This window comes from Suillus subaureus, assembly GCF_016647635.1.
Source record: "Suillus subaureus strain MN1 chromosome Unknown BJ212scaffold_44, whole genome shotgun sequence".
Lineage (NCBI taxonomy): Eukaryota > Fungi > Basidiomycota > Agaricomycetes > Boletales > Suillaceae > Suillus > Suillus subaureus.
Window position 1 is genome coordinate 66,408 of NW_024538600.1, and position 13,851 is coordinate 80,258.

The window sequence follows — 13,851 nt, forward strand, 5'->3', positions numbered from 1 at the left end:
ACTGCTAAAAACCTACTGCAGGTGACTGCCGGGTGTGGGGATAATATACGACCTTCACCGAGACGCTGTCACACCTCAATTGAATTGAACATTTCTGTCTGTTGAACCAAAAATTGTAACCGCAGTCTTACATAACTTCCATAAATGGTCCCGGTCAACGACCGACTGCTTCAGCCTCTACAGGTACAAGAGGGTAGTGAATCCGCCATGTGTCTCTGAGGCCAAATGTGCACAACATCCTCCGTCATCTCCTTCCTCCATCTAGCATCAGGAGATGCATTTGGGTGATATGATAACAGAAATGCTGTGTACGGGCGTGATTTCCTGCATGGATCAACAAGGGCATGATCCCCGCCTCCGTATTGTTGCCAAAAGTCGATGATGCCGAATGCCCACTCCATACGAGGTTCGTACTTGGGATGCATGCAAGTTAATTCCACATCACCCAGCGCTCCATTGCTGAAAACGAGTCTCTTCCTCGAGCCATGGGTTCCCTCCACTACTGTTTCGTGCACTTTTTCGACTCGAACCAAAAGCACTTTGATCTTGAGCCCGTGATTAGTTAAGGAAAACAGTCTATCCCCGATTATGTAGTGCTCGTTGTTAATTTGTTCCTCGGCGTCAAAATTACCTGTGTTCCCCACTGCAGGATAGCAGTTAGGATCAGCTGGAAGAGCGGCGTTGTAAGAGGAAGAGGATCCCTTCCAAGAGAAGATCTCCCAATGGTCACATCTCTGCAAGATGGCCTCCATCAGACGATAGAAGGCTCGTCTGCCTTCTCCATATGCAACCATCAGGCTAACATCGAAGATCCCAATTAAGGAATAAGCAATATCTTCGACCCTTGTTGTTCGTCTGCTGGATGCCCATACCATCTTCTCTTGCACCCGGTTGGTCTCAGGGTTGAATGCCCTGAGATCCGTCTCAGGTATACGCGTAATTCGCGAAATTTCTTGTAAGACGCTATCCGAGTTGCATTTGTCGTTCTCAGACTCATGAAGGGGCCTGAGTGGCGCCCATGACTTTCCGTAAAACTTCATGCGGAATGGTGCAAGGAGCTCCAAGAGCGTCCAACCTCTTTCAAACCACTCATCCTCCGCGAGATCGTTTATGCTATCTGTCTCTTGGAGGTAGGTGATGCATATATGTGAATTGCGATACCATCGGAACATGGAACGGATGGCCTCGTCAAGCTCTGAACTGCTCGTCTTGTCTATGCAGCACATATCGCACCAAGCAAATGAGCAATTGAAGTCGTCACGTGCCTTTTGGCAGAACGCATACAACTTCCCAAGCCCACCCACATGCCAATCAAAAGACTTGACTTCGACATTTGACTGCATGTATTGGAACGATGTTTCCAAGTCTCCGTTGACCCATCGATGAGACAAGATAGCATATCGGATCTTCTCCTTTATTGATCTTATGATGGCATCCTCCCATTCTTCATCAGCATTAGGCACGATATCATCCTCTTTGATCTCGTTGACTATGGTCTCGTAATATGAGCGCAGGGAGAATCGGTCAACGACTTCGATGGTTTCGATTGGGCCTGTATCGGGATGCAGTCGAAGCAGGTGTGCGGGCATCTCATTGATGATATACTCGTCGAGCTTTCTCGAGATGAGCTCTCTAAACTCCAACTCATTTGAACTCACGCTGCGATTAGATCTTTAGTCACTGGGTTACATGATTCATTGAGCTAATTACCTGAGGAATTGCGAGGTCTTGGATAGACTTGTAGATGATGACGATTGATTGTGAGTAGCGCCAGGAGGAGGGAACGGAGGAAAGGCCCAGGTCAGACAGGTATAGTAAGAACTGTACTCTGTGTTTCATTTATAATACGAGCGCTTGCAGGTGGTGTTGGAAGGTCCTTTTATAACATGAGTCAGTTATACAGCTCTCACCATTGGTAATCCTCGTCCTACGTTCTGGCGTGTTCGGTATAGTGGCTGTACCGTACTGCATAAGACTCATCGTGACGCAAAGGATAGGCAGACTGGTAGTAGTACCGGACTGCGGGAAATGCGCAGAATGCACCGCTAACGAGCCACACGTGTACAATTAGTATTTTTGGCGGAGATCGGTGTATCCCATTCGGGCCCGAGGAAGGGCATGCGCAGCGGTGGCGGTGACAGTTGCCCACGTGCACAACGCCTAATATAAAGTACAACGTCCAGCATATGTGCTGCCATGTTTTGATGCTCCAGCCGCCAGCCAGCGTGGCACCGAAGAATGTGGAAAGTCGAAAAAAAGTTGAAATTGTAAGGGCCCCTTTATATAACACTAACGTTGAATATCGCTTAAGACTGCTCCATATCGATACAGAAACGCTCTCGACCCTTACCGGAGAAAAACGAGCGACTTCACAAAGAAGGCCAATAAGTGTCTTGGAATTCGGTAGTACACAAGTCGTGATTCAGTAATTGTAACTCCGCTACTACTTTACACGGCGGCAGCTCTCAAGAACACGAATCCGAGGTGAAAGGGTTTCAATGAGCATAAGTCTTGAAGCTTGAACAAAAGCCACGTCGTTACAGGTACAACTCGACCAAAGTGTCTGCATAGTGGTCTTTTGGTTGAATTTTGATAACTCCCTCTGTCATCTCCTTCTTCCACCTCGCATCTGGAGCTGCATGCAATTTATCCTTAGACAAAAGAAATGCAGTAAACGGGTCTTTTCTTTCGTCGATGAAACCCTTCCAACTGCCGTTGACCCAATAGTCCAGGATAGCTATTGCCCAGGTAGTATGAGGTTCGCGCTTTGTCCCAATGTGCTTTACCACCATATCATGCTTGAACTCCGCATGCCTGAAGGTAAGATATCTCGAGTCATGCGACTCGTCTCTTGTGTCTTGTAGACTGACAAACACAGGGAGTACCTTGATTCGAAGGCCATGGTTGGTCAAGGCAAAGAGCCTATCTCCAATCTCACAACTTGCCGTATTCCATTCCTCCTCATTTCCTGCTTCGTCTGGACGCTTCACAAGCGTTTCCCGATATCCCATAGGATAACAGCGTGGAGCGTAGGGAAGGGTCGCATTGTAGTGGGAGCATTGGCCACTCCAGAGAAATACGTCCCATTTGTCGTATCTCTTAATTATCTCCTCCATGAGACGGAAGAAGGCCCTGTTCCCCTCGCCGTATGCGACCATGAGGCTGACATCGAATATTCCGATGAGGCAATATGCGACATCTTCGATGCGAGTCGTTCTCCTCTCCGATGCCCACAACATCTTTTGCGGCACTCGATCTGTGCCAGGTTTGAATGATTTAAGATCTTCGGGAGGAATGTGCGTGATTTTTGATATCTTTCGCATAATGGTATCGCTGATTCTATCGTTCTTGGAGTGGTAGAGGGGTACGAGGGGCTTCCAGTCCGTTCCGTAAAACTTGATTTGCGATGGAGCAAGGAGCTCTTGAAGCGTCCATCCTCTTGTGAACCAAACATCTACTTTTGCTCCATCACCTTTTTCGCCCTTCTTCTGCCTTTCAAGAGCCGCAAGGTTTGCCGTCTCCGACAAGTGTGCAATGCATATGTGAGAATTCCTGTACCAGCGAAACATGGAGCGGATGGATTCGTCCAACTCCGCACTCCTTGTTTTGTCTATGCAGCATGTGTCTGACCAGGCGAATTCGCAATCGTGGTCATCTTTCGCTTTACGGCAAAACTCTTGAAGCTTCTTCCACTTAGGCTCTAGCTCAGCCCGGACTCTCATCGGCTCCGTCGACATGTCTTGATACGAAGGCTCGCTGAACAGCCATCGATGGGAAAAGATGGCATATTTGAGTGTCTCCTTCAACCGCTCCCTGATACGGCCCTCCCTATCCACGAGCCTTTCATTGCGAAGTTCTTTGTAAATCTCACCAGGAACTGATTCGAAGTGTTTCTTCACGAAAGTCCTGTCCACGAGTTTGAAATTCGGCCCCTGGTCATCTTTGCTGATATGAATTAGACGAATTGGTATCTCGTTGGCGATATACTCGTCGAATACTTCTTCAACGAGATCTTTGAAGTCGTTATCGGAGGCTCTGGAGGCGCCTATCCAGTTGTCTACCACCATAGGAACGCCCGAGTTGCTCATAGTGACTTGAAAGTCGTCCGCCGATGTTAGACAGCAGGGTCATGATATATAGTGGGTAACTCACGATCGCTAACCTCTGGGAGTCGTAGTTTGTGAGAAATTCCTTAGACGCTCTACAAGGGATACAATACGTTCGCACTTATATATAGCTTTCTAGAACGGACCTTTGAATCACCTTTGACGCTCACGATGAAACGTGGTGATTCGCGAATCTATATTCAGAACGTTATCAAGCCAGCCTCGTTCTGCACAATACACAGTGTATGACCTCCATGAAACCCAGATTTTAATAAGAACCTTCCTGCGCTGACTTTCGAGATATCGGAGTTTTATGATGCGGTGATAGTCTGACAATGAGTCCAGCTGTACGACATTGCCTACATGTGGGCAAATGATCAGCGATCGTCCGGCGATAGCCGCTGTAGGTTCAGATAAACGCTCGTTTGTTCACCATTATGTGCAAACCTGTCAATCTCAATGTAAGTTGCATAACATGCTGGAATGGGACGTGTCGCGGGGGAAATAGAACGGGCTTACTCTTGCTTGATAGTTGGTGCTATGAAGAAGGTTAATTCAGCGCTGCGCGCGTTGTTCGATCAACTTTTCTACGCGATGCCTGTCAGATTACTCCACATCCCCAATGTGGAGTTCTTCGATAGATCCTAGAACAAGCATTATTTTAAGCCTACCGTCGATAGCATCGCCGATCATGAAATTGAACAGCAACCACAGCTGGAGCGCGCATCAAAGATCTTCACGAGTTGATGAGGCACAGAGTGAGACATGCCATAGACGATTCGACACGGAGGTAGCATATCATGATGTGCTACATGAGGAGAACTTCGTGACTTCATGCTTACCATAAATTCACGACTTTCTGCGAAAAGGTGAGGGGGCGTGACTACGATTTCGTATAATCTAACACTTGCTGCACCGACAAGCTGAATAGCCTGGAGCTCGGCGAGTCCATTTATTCCATGTGTAAGTGGCATGGAAACTGACGAACGTGCATCGTCTACCTTGGAGAGTCGAGTGGAAAGCCTGGAAAGGGGTGAGCGATTTAGGGGACGGACTCTACAAGAGCTACTCTCCCCACACGGCATAGAATCCTATACATGGAAATGGATGCTGCTCACCAACGACAAAATAACAAAGACGGCGATCAATCGTGATCGCCATCTCCAACATCGCCAGGATTCTGACGAATGACGGTATCATAGGTTTCATTCCGGGAATGCACAATATGAGGGAACGCCTGTCGTGGACATCGCATAGGTGAACTATTCGTAAGTAGGACGTGCCTTATTCCTCGAGTGGTATTTTTGATATCAGCCTCCATCGCATATGGAGAAGGCAGCAGCGTTCCGTCCATTACTCAGAGCGATCCTAAAACTCGGCACTGGCAAGCAGGTCAGCATTCTGTCACAACTGGAGCAGTGTATGTCGGATGGACTCGAGAGGAAACAAGCTACTCGTCACGACGAACCATGGTCTGCGCCTGAAGATCTTGTGAAAATCATGTAACGTAATCTCAGGACCCCAACAACTCCTGCCGCTTCACATCGCAGGCGTACTAATGTCTAGGAGAAGATTGCGACCAAGCGATTCATCAGAGTCGAGTTGAACAAGCAATGACAACCAAACTGGCTATGAATGAGGCAAATAAAGGGTCACGAGCACCCAAAGGAAGAAGTGAGTACTTGGCGGGTTGATAAGAACTGTTGAGCGGACGGAAACAGGAACAGAGGTCTATCAAATAACGGAGATGCCAGAATCTAGTTAGCACAGTAGACTGTCTGTGGTCTAGATATCGATTCATGGATGATTCTTCATACAAAAGTAAGACCTTCATTTCATTCATTTGTTAAGTCTGGAATCTACGGCGGTCGGGAAAATGAAGAACTTCAGCAGTACAAGGGGACCAAAAGTGACATGCTATCCTACCCATACTATGCACCAGTACCAGCGGATCTCCACCATCGTACATGTCCATCCTGTCCACCAGTGATAAAAGCACCCGCGGTGCCAGGAGCGGGTGGTTTTGGAGACCAAGCAACGCTCCATACCTCACCACTTTCCTGGAGCGTCGAGACTGCTGCGCGTGCTGACAAGTCCCACACTTTGATCGTTTTGTCAGCGGACCTAGTGGACAAGGATTATTAGAGTTATGTCTATGTCTGATAGAACATGATATACCCTGATGCGGCCAGACGTCCATCTGGCGATATGCTGGTGCTGAGCACCCAAGAGGAGTGGCCCGTAAGTGTGGCTACTGCTCCAGAACCTGGTTTTCCGGATGGAGTGGAGCGTACATCGTGAAGAATAAGGCGTTTGTCATCAGAGGCTGTCAGTAACAACTGAATGCCGTCCATTTAGGGTACTTTCACTCGATAAAATTGAAGAGACGAACCTGCCCGTCGGATGACCATGCCAACGACCGCACACACATGGCATGCGAAGAATAGGTTGATGTCAAAGCTTGTGATTCCAAGTCGAATATGAAGACTTGGCCAGCTTCATTCGATAATGCCACTCGAGTACCATCTGGACTCTAATCAAAAGTGATTCGTTAGTTATTGGGAGCGTTCTGGGAGCTTTGGAATTCAAAGCATTGCTATATTGAACAAAATAAACTCACATGTACGCAATCCATACCGTGTCTGCTCCTACCACTCGTCAAGACTGCTTGGCGTGTTCCGAAAGAGTCAGGGCTCGCAGAGTAGATATTCACGTTTCCAGAGCTGCTGGTGCCCGCATACGTCGCTCCCTTCGGATTGAGTGATACGGACCAGGCTGGACACATGCAACATAATGAGAAATCATACTTTCTTAGAGCCCGTGCAACTCACAAGGCTCAGCGCCTTGCACTGCAGAACGGTCGTAGCTTTCATGACGCCCGACCACGGTATCAGCCTGGAGATCCCAAAGCCATGTTGTACCATCGAGACCGTTGTACAGCGCGAACATTCCGTCAGGTGAGACGGACAGAGAAACTATGGCAAGGTTGTGTGGCGGACGCGACATCGACACTTGTCCAGAGGCGGAATCCCACTGCTTCACTGTGCCATCCGCAGATGCGGACACGGCCGTATTATTTGCTGTCCATGCTACAGCCCAGATCTCGTCACTGTGCGCTGTAAATGATAAGTTTAATGAAGTCTGCCTAAAGGTTGTGACACTCTGGCGCGTACGTTCTTTGCACTCAAGCGCGTTAACGAATGCGAGACTCTAGCAAATTTTATAATCTAACTGCTGTGCATCAGAGAATGCGAACAAACCATATCTGACTGCTTTTGTGGTGGATGATTAGGTGCGAAGTGTAAGGCCAACCTCGATCATAGCGCAGGAGATCAGGTCAAATGGGATATATACGGTTCCTTCCGAGCGGACTCTGAACGCACACAAAACCTTGTTACTGGCCGAAACCTTATTTTCCTCACATCAACGAGAGCGGACGAAGACATCGCAAATTCTGTAAACTAATTCCAAAAGTATGTTTGTCTATGATAACGCCCAGTCATCTATCTGATTGTGAAATAAAGGATGTCTGACGCTGGAGATGAAATTCAAGTTGACGCCCCGGCTGCTGAGGTCGAGGTCACTACCGAGGCTCCAAAGGGAAAAATGTCCGTTGAGGATGCTCTTCAGGTATGCAGAACTTGAGTTTAGCTAGGTTTCATCAATCCTTAACTTTAATCGCGTAGCAAGTCCTGAAGAATGCCCTTGTTCGTGACGGTCTCGCTCGTGGTCTCCGCGAGTGCGCCAAGGCATTGGACAAGCGCCAGGCCCACCTGTGTGTGCTTGTGGAGACCTGCACAGAGGCTGAGTACATCAAACTCATCGAAGCACTCTGCGCAGAGCACAAAATCAACCTGATCAAGGTCGGAGATGGCAAGATCCTGGGCACATGGGCAGGTCTTTGCAAGATTGACAAGGAGGGCAATCCCCGCAAGGTCGTGGGCTGCTCTTGCGTCGTTGTCAAGGACTATGGTGTAGAGAGTGAGGGTCTCAACGTGCTCCTTGAATACTTCAAGAACCGATAGGGTGAGTGCCATTCCAATTTTCATATCACGATGACAAAACAGACTCCCTCAACGGAGAATCCGTTCGATGAGGAAACAGTCTAACCGGAATCATTATATCGTCTGATCCTTATTCGTGCTCTCGCATTAAACCTCATCACTGACTATCATCCTCTTCACACTACAGATTCTTGCGTACCCTTGTCCATCATTCTCGTACATCTGCAAATAAATGATCTCCTTTGTACCTTGCGTATTTGATGGCTGATTGTTCCCTATCATTCAACTTGCATGGCCGGCTGTCGCCGGTCACACTCTCCAGCATGTGTTTCTTTACCCTCCGGCCGGGTACCTAAGATTTCACATATGGTGCATTAAGTTCACCCCAACCAGTTTAAGTTTGACCCAGACGGACTTGGAGTTGACAAAGTGCATTCAACTGAACGTTAACCGACTAATTGCAGTCTCCAACTTGAAGGTTTGAAATTGCGTATGAGTTCATGTATGCGGCGTAGTCGGTCATTTTCCTGAAACTGTCGGCCGGAGGTATTAGTGTTGACTTCGTGTACATGATGCTTCGCAAAGAAGCGCTACATGGGCAAGCTCCCCAAAGTTTTGACTCCTTGTATTTTAGAGGTCATGGCCTCTCCAGAACCTATTAACCAAGCGGCGCCTCATAATATTGCCATGTCGCGAACGCCATCGTATATTCAACTTGCACCTCGCCGCGCGATGGCGTCCTTTGAGAATCTCGTCGCACTCGCAAACCACCAAGAGCGACTCCGGGAAGCTCGCAGGATTGTCTGGAGGGAGCGCGGTGAGCCTGCTGTTGAGCTTGAAGACCTTTGGGAGTGTATGGAGCACGCGGGGCGTGGAGGATTACGTGAGTTATCAGTCTGGACGTGCTCACGGTAGTATGCATTGTTTATATTTGACATGTAGGAGCTGCAGCTATCGCTTTTGCTCTACGTGCAAGCGTGAATCTTGTGTTGGCCACAATAAGAATGGGAAGTGTGCCAAAGTAAGTCAGGACTAGACCTTTGCTCAGACCCCTGGTTGATGAGTTGTACAGAAACATGAGGCTCTCACTCATTCAACATGCGATCTTTGGAAAGGACTCATTTAGATTCGCAGCTATGCTTGGTGAGCAAATAGATGTCATAGTATCTTTTGCAAGCTTTTTGTCATAGTTTGCACAGGCTCCTTCGTGACTGTTTACAAGGCAACACTCAATGCCCTCCCCATCCTCCTTCCTGTCAATGAACGTGCAAGCCTACCCTCACCGTTTGAGGACGAAGATGAAGATATCGAAGCCCCACCAACGCCTTTTGAGGTTCCCCTCTCAGCCAGACAGTCGCGCCTTTCCTTAAGTGCTCAAGCACATCAAGTGTGGGCGCGTAAGAAGACACGACGATGGCACTCTATGTTTGCTGGCGCTTTAGCCGGTGGCCTCGCTGTTATGTTTGAAAAACGATCAAGAAGAGTGGTCATCGCACAACAACTCTTCGTTCGGTAATTTACTCTATCTTCATGATAATGCAACGATTCATTCAAAGCGGTGTCTAGAGGCCTACAAGGTTCATATAACGCTTTTACTTCGAAGCACGGTTTCCATCTACCCAATGGAGAAGTGCTCATGTTTTGTCTTTGGTATAGTCTGTGCATTATGGTAGAGGTCTTAGTTCTGACATGTGGACAGCTCTACACAAATTGTGTACGCATTATTTGCACGACCAGAAACACTCCCGCGATCATATACCGCATGGTCAGTCGATTAAAATGTGTTGTAGTGTATTTTGAAAATAATTCCTTAGGCTTACAACTGCGTCGGGCGCTCCATCAAACGCGATCAAGATAGTCCAAGACATGAACAAGACCGGGGCGTTTGACGTACAGGACCTTAACAAGATCCTTAGCCGCGAGGTGGGTTTTTTGTGCTGACTATCCTCGCCATATTCTCACTTGCTTGTCAGGACCTTATCCCTGCAAATCAGGCCACCCTTCTCGCCAGTAGAGCACTGGCTGTTAATTCGCCTCCTGACTTTGGCCCCTATCCTCCCTGTGGCGCTGTGCACCCCTGGGTAGAATCGTGCACACACGTGCCGCTACCGCGCTTTGTTACAGTATTCAAATGGGCCTTCCCAATCTATGGTGCTCTGCATTTTGTCCCGATGATATTGTTCAAGCGGCATGCATTCTTCGAGAACCCATTGCACAAGCTTGGACGTGCAGGGTGGGCTACGATACGGAGTTCTGCATTTTTAGCAACGTTCATTGCTTCGTTCCAGAGTATGTATTTCCGCCGTCCCTTTGTGCCTGCATGACATTTGACATCTCTTCGCAGCGTGGGTCTGTTTCAAACATTACCTCTACAGGATGTTATCCTCCCAAACTTTAGTCAAGCTCCCACAGAAATTTATCGACTTCTTTGTGTCAAAGTATTCCTATGGACTCGGTGGATTGTTTGGTGCGCTTTCACTCTTTGTTGAGGAAAAGCGGAGGCGAGGGGAGCTCGCGATGTATGTTCTGCCGAAGGGCATGGAAAGTGCCTGGTTGACGGCAAGAGGCAAGGGCTGGGTATTCCACACTGGTCAATTTGGGGAAATGATCGTAAGTGTTCAATTTCGTGTTCAATGGACGTGCTGACATGCGCTAGCTCACTGCGATCGGAATGAGTATGGTTATGGTGAGTGGAAGGTTGCTATATATTCTAACGCCGTCCTGATCTTATTTTTATGACGCCCAGAGTATTTATCAGGTGACTTTGATCCTGTCTATGGTAAGAAATGTCCTGAACAGTTCATATTCTTTGCAGAACGACCCGCAGCATCTGTCTGGACTTGTCAGGCGGATATTATATCAGTTTATCGGCCCTAACTGAGCGAGGGCGGCAAGATCGCATATCCTCTTGGCAGAAATTGCTCATTTTTTTGTGGACTGTTATCCCATCACTCGATAGTCCTCGTTGTAATAACGTGTACAGTGTGGATACGCACCAGCCCTGACAGCGGCACGGACAGCATTAATTGTTGCCATACTCCTTTGAGCTCGCGACGATCATAACTTTATTGTTTGATGAGAACGACACATCAAGATCGCATTGACGATAACTAAACTGGGGAGATCGTGCCAAATAAATTGAAAAATTTAACTTTTTGAGTACTTCAATTGCGAAGCGCAGGTAAAGTGAACCTCGTCAACGTAAAGTTGCGTACATGTTCACGTAGATGTGTTGTTCTGTAAGTCACGTAATGTCGTAGGATTATACATACTAGATGCGTTCACATGAATATATAACCTGGCAGTAGTCATGAACTGAAAAATGCTACCAGTTCCTTCCAGAGGCAACAATAAAGCACCCGCCCCGTCCTATGCCTTTTTCGCAAACTCGTCTTCACTCATACAGCATTGCTTGCTGAGAAGTACGCCCGATTGTGCGAGAATTCTGGTTGATCAGAGACATGTGGTGAATGGGCGTCCAGGAACGAAATCAGATCGTCCGCAATGATTCGATGCATCGCACTCGTGGGACGGAGCCGATCTACCCATATTGCACCCCCAGGTTCACTGATGTCGTTGGGATCAAATCCGAATGCGTTTGGATCATCCAACACGCGCGAAAATGAATCCCATGAGGAAAAGAGAAAGGTGGTGACATCTGGATGGCTTTTAGTCCAGCTCTGAAGTTCTTTCTCTAATGTCACGTTCCACGTCTGATACTGTTCCATTACGGTAGCGGTATCGTCCCGTACTATGTTTTGAAATGAGTATATGAACCACGGTGGAAGATGCGATCATACCTGAGGGCGATCTGTGGATCGGAGGGAGGTCAAATAACAGAAAGTTTCGAGCCCCAGAGGCATATAGCTTCTCTTGGTATCGGAAAAGACCCTTCAGCGTGTTAAACACGCCATCAATATCTTCGATGAGACTGAGGAGTTCTCGATCAGTTTATAATCAAGACAGCAGAACGACGACCTACGCGAGATCATTAATCCCAATCCACGTCACTGTCGTAGATCAACGCAGATCCCGTCAGAGAGATCAAGTATGCGACTCGAAAGTACTCACTAAAGAGTGTGTCCTCTGGTTCCCATTGGGCCGACGATGGCTTCCTTGCGACATTTGGAAGGAACTGGTATATGATCTGTCTCTCTAGAGAAGACACAAAATCGTTTCCCCTGGCATAGTCGTACACCAGTTTAGATGGACGCGATTTCACTAGATGTCCGACCCAGTTCGGCTTGCCTGGCTCTGCGTATGTCACTCCGGGATAGGTCACTCCCAGCGGGCTCTTGATTGTCGGATGGGGAGAAGATTGGTAGTCCCAACGAATGCTGCTATAAGAATCACCACTAAATGGATCAAGTTGAGCAAGTTAATCTCATAACGCTCGCTTAGTTGATAGGCAGAATGAGGGCGTACAATATGATCAAATACTGGATCTTGCTAAAACCATGCCATGTTTGTCCCGCCTGGATGATAGTCGAAGGCATCGTTCAGTTGAACCGAGTCACTGCTGTTAACGTTGTTCAAGAGGACAAAGCATAAATATTCCCTTACCCGCCTATAAATTATGAAGAATCCTCGTGTATTCCGTGCTGGCGACACAAATACTGCTCCACAAGCATGGTCCGAGACTGACAGGTGCCATGAAGGCTGCAAGTTTCCCCATTCGGGGTTCAAATAAATACCCGAATTCTCTAACCCTAAGGCCTACTTGCGTGACTTCATGTTCAGAACGCTCAAGTTTTACATTTAAACACAACCCAATTGGTACAATGGAAGGAAAGGAGTCTCCTGAACGCGCAAATTCGTCGAGTCCTTCTACGTCACAAACGGCGTCCGGAGCATTCACTCATTTTCAACCATACGCACGCTCCAAGTTCAGTCCACGTTGTCCTGGCACATTAACCTATTGATTGAATTTTGAAGGGGACCTATTCTTGGTCTGGGGACATTATGTACGTGTCACAAGTTTTCGCTTCATATGCACCACCATCTGATATTTTTTGGCACGAATAGTTGCAGTCTCAGCCATCATTCCATCCACTGTCGTTCATCCAAATGTTTACTTTCCTCCATATCTCCACCGGGTCGGCTTCTCCCTGGTTTTTGGTGGCGCCGCGTATGTCCTAGGGGCTGGTGACGCAAGGAACGGCAGCGGAATAGCTACTGGTGAGTTCTAGCATCACTTCGTGATTCACATATGATGTACATGCGCCGCGGTAGCTTGGTCATTGACATACCTCTTCTTGCACCTGCGGCAGTCCCTAAAACCACCATTTTATCCAATAACACTTGCAATGACGGCAGGCACAGCTGCATGTGCAGCTTTGTATGGCACAGAATATTTCATGTACCAGACCTGAGTCACAGAACTTCTTTGGTCCTTCCGATCATCCTTACGCCCACTGTTTTTACGCCACGATGGAAGGGCATGTCTGTGGAGTCACTAAAATGATGGCTATCAATAAACTTTTACCTCGTGTTGCTAAGTCAGGCCGGGCCGCGGCTGTGAATGGACGGGACTAATTGCTTGGTATCTACCCCAACACCTTTAAACCACTTCGAATTATCAGGAAAGTGCATTGGTAAGTAGGAGATACAGTTTAGATGCTCAAGCTTGAGACGGAGAGTTAGACAAGGGAAGCTTGAAATGACCCAATTTCTGAGGGCGTTCGAGTGATTCGATACAATGATCGTCCAAAAGACGGACTGACATCCTCTTGCGAGACAAG

At 47.8% G+C, this 13,851-nt stretch overlaps 7 protein-coding genes across 7 annotated transcripts; 3 read left to right on the forward strand and 4 right to left on the reverse strand.

Annotated features, from left to right (window-relative positions):
* Positions 1 to 689: 689 nt before the first annotated feature.
* Positions 690 to 1,343, reverse strand: BJ212DRAFT_1282280 (uncharacterized protein; the record flags this gene model as incomplete). The annotated part of the gene is made up of 1 exon (XM_041331677.1): positions 690 to 1,343. A coding segment is annotated over one exon (654 nt), but the record flags the coding sequence as incomplete, so codon positions are not given.
* A 1,725-nt stretch (positions 1,344 to 3,068) lies between these two features.
* BJ212DRAFT_1221185 (uncharacterized protein) lies at positions 3,069 to 4,007 on the reverse strand (the record flags this gene model as incomplete). The annotated part of the gene is made up of 1 exon (XM_041329383.1): positions 3,069 to 4,007. A coding segment is annotated over one exon (939 nt), but the record flags the coding sequence as incomplete, so codon positions are not given.
* Positions 4,008 to 6,037: 2,030 nt separating this feature from the next.
* Positions 6,038 to 7,369, reverse strand: BJ212DRAFT_1303490 (WD40-repeat-containing domain protein; the record flags this gene model as incomplete). The annotated part of the gene is made up of 7 exons (XM_041333427.1): positions 6,038 to 6,230; positions 6,285 to 6,445; positions 6,499 to 6,639; positions 6,727 to 6,881; positions 6,938 to 7,222; positions 7,280 to 7,316; positions 7,367 to 7,369. 7 exons carry the CDS (start codon positions 7,367 to 7,369, stop codon positions 6,038 to 6,040), a joined length of 975 nt encoding a protein of 324 aa, XP_041187928.1.
* Positions 7,370 to 7,631: 262 nt separating this feature from the next.
* BJ212DRAFT_1282098 (50S ribosomal protein L30e-like protein) lies at positions 7,632 to 8,131 on the forward strand (the record flags this gene model as incomplete). The annotated part of the gene is made up of 2 exons (XM_041331669.1): positions 7,632 to 7,736; positions 7,793 to 8,131. The coding sequence occupies 2 exons, from the start codon at positions 7,632 to 7,634 to the stop codon at positions 8,129 to 8,131; spliced, it is 444 nt and encodes a 147-aa protein (XP_041187929.1).
* Positions 8,132 to 8,496: 365 nt separating this feature from the next.
* Positions 8,497 to 11,239, forward strand: BJ212DRAFT_1387271 (uncharacterized protein). Its single transcript, XM_041336869.1, is given in 13 exon segments — positions 8,497 to 8,597; positions 8,616 to 8,993; positions 9,053 to 9,131; positions 9,183 to 9,253; positions 9,310 to 9,622; positions 9,677 to 9,760; positions 9,810 to 9,875; positions 9,925 to 10,033; positions 10,084 to 10,399; positions 10,455 to 10,720; positions 10,767 to 10,796; positions 10,857 to 10,868; positions 10,926 to 11,239. The coding sequence occupies 12 exon segments, from the start codon at positions 8,705 to 8,707 to the stop codon at positions 10,989 to 10,991; spliced, it is 1,701 nt and encodes a 566-aa protein (XP_041187930.1). The 5' UTR covers positions 8,497 to 8,597; positions 8,616 to 8,704; the 3' UTR covers positions 10,992 to 11,239.
* On the reverse strand, positions 11,208 to 12,762 carry BJ212DRAFT_1387281 (uncharacterized protein). Its single transcript, XM_041336870.1, has 5 exons — positions 12,536 to 12,762; positions 12,182 to 12,465; positions 12,093 to 12,120; positions 11,911 to 12,041; positions 11,208 to 11,861 (listed from the first exon to the last, which is right to left on the reverse strand). The coding sequence occupies exons 1-5, from the start codon at positions 12,604 to 12,606 to the stop codon at positions 11,509 to 11,511; spliced, it is 867 nt and encodes a 288-aa protein (XP_041187931.1). The 5' UTR covers positions 12,607 to 12,762; the 3' UTR covers positions 11,208 to 11,508.
* Positions 12,763 to 12,811: 49 nt separating this feature from the next.
* On the forward strand, positions 12,812 to 13,663 carry BJ212DRAFT_1387286 (uncharacterized protein). The gene is made up of 4 exons (XM_041336871.1): positions 12,812 to 12,995; positions 13,046 to 13,074; positions 13,136 to 13,288; positions 13,343 to 13,663. The coding sequence occupies exons 1-4, from the start codon at positions 12,892 to 12,894 to the stop codon at positions 13,480 to 13,482; spliced, it is 426 nt and encodes a 141-aa protein (XP_041187932.1). The 5' UTR covers positions 12,812 to 12,891; the 3' UTR covers positions 13,483 to 13,663.
* Positions 13,664 to 13,851: the final 188 nt, after the last annotated feature.

Coding starts and splice junctions, on each gene's coding strand:
- BJ212DRAFT_1387271 (XM_041336869.1), top strand. CDS start 8,705: ATGGGCAAGCTCCCCAAAGTTTTGACTCCTTGTATTTTAGAGGTCATG. Junction 9,876..9,924: donor CCGCGATCATATACCGCATG/GTCAGTCGATTA, acceptor ATAATTCCTTAG/GCTTACAACTGCGTCGGGCG. Junction 10,721..10,766: donor GTCAATTTGGGGAAATGATC/GTAAGTGTTCAA, acceptor GACATGCGCTAG/CTCACTGCGATCGGAATGAG.
- BJ212DRAFT_1387281 (XM_041336870.1), bottom strand. CDS start 12,606: ATGCCTTCGACTATCATCCAGGCGGGACAAACATGGCATGGTTTTAGC. Junction 12,466..12,535: donor ATCCAGTATTTGATCATATT/GTACGCCCTCAT, acceptor TGATCCATTTAG/TGGTGATTCTTATAGCAGCA. Junction 12,121..12,181: donor ACCAGAGGACACACTCTTTA/GTGAGTACTTTC, acceptor GATCTACGACAG/TGACGTGGATTGGGATTAAT.
- BJ212DRAFT_1387286 (XM_041336871.1), top strand. CDS start 12,892: ATGGAAGGAAAGGAGTCTCCTGAACGCGCAAATTCGTCGAGTCCTTCT. Junction 13,075..13,135: donor TCTTGGTCTGGGGACATTAT/GTACGTGTCACA, acceptor TGGCACGAATAG/TTGCAGTCTCAGCCATCATT. Junction 13,289..13,342: donor CGGCAGCGGAATAGCTACTG/GTGAGTTCTAGC, acceptor GCGCCGCGGTAG/CTTGGTCATTGACATACCTC.